Genomic DNA, 2,038 nt, shown 5'->3' with positions numbered 1-2,038 from the left:
AAGTTAAAACTATTTACTAGAACACCACAAGTGATAAAAAATATAAAGAATAGCACCTTTCATAATCTTCACATCTTCCAAATACCTCGCGACTAGTTCAAATTTGAATCCCTCGCTAAGGCAAAGGCGATGAAGAACACGATTTTCAGATCTCAATACACCATGGCCAACATGCCATAAGGCATTTAGATTGGCGAAGGCTAATCTTTTCTTTACCGATGACAAGAGCATCCGAATTCTATTCTTTCAATTCCCAAGCCAGATATATAGAGAGTAAAAAACCAAACCAAAATCACCTCAATTCAACTCAATGATAGGAGTTTCACACAAATCCAGAATGCACAGAACCCCAGTATACCCATTAACCCCTTCATTGCCATTGAATAACAAGATCCGAAACTGGCTGACACCCATATAATCAATTGAACAGCAAAATCAAGGGTTTAAAAATTAACGGCCTCCAAATTAAAACCATTACAACAAAATGTCAAAAATATAAACATCGAAAAAAAATACAACGTTAGAATTCAACTTTGCATCGACAATGCCATGAAGTATCAATAAACGGGTAAGAATAAAATTGATCTCAGAAATCGCTTCTATAACAAGTGGAAGAACAATATATTCACATTCGCTACGGACTGAGACGCTAAATACTACCACCGACTCCTACGACTCCATCGTTACATTGTAACCAGACCCTAACATAAACTTAAAACCATTAAAAAAAAAAAAAAGGAGTAAACAAGATATCCAACACGCGGGAGACCGAAAATCACAACTCACTTCAATCTAAGAGTCATCGTCTCCACCTGAGGCCTTTGAGGTTCCAGTCTTCTTTGGCAGGAGCAGGTTGTGGATGTTCGGCATCACACCACCATTGGCAATCGTCACATCTCCAAGAAGCTTGCTCAACTCCTCGTCATTCCGGACCGCTAGCTGTATGTGTCGTGGAACAATCCTAGTCTTCTTGTTGTCTCGGGCCGCATTTCCAGCCAGCTCAAGAACCTGAAAAGGCCAGGAAATGGAAACAATTAGAATTAATTCAAAAACCTAATTACACAAAATGAGCAAAATTCAAAACCCTGGAACCTAGGGAAACCAGGAGGAGTGGATCTCCGAAAGACTCAGATTTAATCCGCGCTTTTGCATAATTTCCACGACCATAAAACTAACATAAATCTTACCAAAAGAAATAAAATACACAACTTTTAGACTTATTCGAAACCCTAGAACTAGAGAGGAGCAAGTGGATCCATCTCCATGAAAACGCAGAATTATCAGGGAATTCAACATAACTTCCGTACATATACACAAATATGTGAATTTACACCAAATTGGAAATCATCTAGTACGAATTCAAAATGCTAGATCCAACGAGTGGGTAAATACATATGCATAAATACAACGCCATGCACAGAATTAGAAACCCTGGGGAGGGGGAAAGGGAGAAAAGAGAATTATTATCACCTCAGCGGCAAGGTATTCGAGGACGGCGGCGAGGTATACAGGCGCGCCGGCCCCGACACGCTCCGCGTACTTGCCGGCTTTCAGGAATCGGGCGATACGACCGACCGGAAACTGGAGCCCGGCCTTGCTGCTCCGAGACTGGGCCTTCTTGGCGGCCCCTGATCCAAGAGTTTTGCCCCGACCTGCCATCGAATTGAAGGACTAAGAAATAGAAAGTCACGGGAAGAGAGGGAGAAAATAATGGAGGGAAAGTTGGGCTAGAGGGGAAGAGAATAGAGTCGAAGAATGAAGCGACGGTGCTTCGATATATATACTAAATGGAAGCTAGAATTGGACGAATGGGGTTGAAGTACGCGGATCCAGATATATCACCGTTGGATTAAAATGCAGATAGACGGTAGAGATTCTGGAAACCATAGGATTTCACCGCTTTGCGTTGGTTCGGACTTTGGAGGGAATAGAGGTCAAGTCAACAGCTTTCGTTTACATAAGTACCCTCGTACTATCTCTGTAATTACGTAGTGAATTTTGTTTCCCAACCTCCCATACAGTTCTCCGAAGATGTGTT

General features: G+C 41.9%; 1 protein-coding gene across 1 annotated transcript; it reads right to left on the bottom strand.

Moving 5' to 3' along the window:
• Positions 1-442: 442 nt before the first annotated feature.
• LOC122289600 (probable histone H2A.1) lies at positions 443-1,762 on the bottom strand. The gene is made up of 2 exons (XM_043096752.1): positions 1,471-1,762; positions 443-1,008 (listed from the first exon to the last, which is right to left on the bottom strand). Exons 1-2 carry the CDS (start codon positions 1,657-1,659, stop codon positions 793-795), a joined length of 405 nt encoding a protein of 134 aa, XP_042952686.1. The 5' UTR covers positions 1,660-1,762; the 3' UTR covers positions 443-792.
• Positions 1,763-2,038: the final 276 nt, after the last annotated feature.

This window comes from Carya illinoinensis, chromosome 12 (assembly GCF_018687715.1).
Source record: "Carya illinoinensis cultivar Pawnee chromosome 12, C.illinoinensisPawnee_v1, whole genome shotgun sequence".
Classification (NCBI taxonomy): Eukaryota; Viridiplantae; Streptophyta; class Magnoliopsida; order Fagales; family Juglandaceae; genus Carya; species Carya illinoinensis.
Note: the sequence above shows the minus strand (reverse complement) of the source record. Positions and strands in the feature narration are given on the sequence as shown.

Bases quoted from the DNA above. Each gene is read 5' to 3' on its own strand.
- LOC122289600 (XM_043096752.1), bottom strand. From the start codon at position 1,659: ATGGCAGGTCGGGGCAAAACTCTTGGATCAGGGGCCGCCAAGAAGGCC. The intron at 1,009-1,470 runs GTGATAATAATT...TGGCCTTTTCAG, and splicing joins TCGAATACCTTGCCGCTGAG to GTTCTTGAGCTGGCTGGAAA.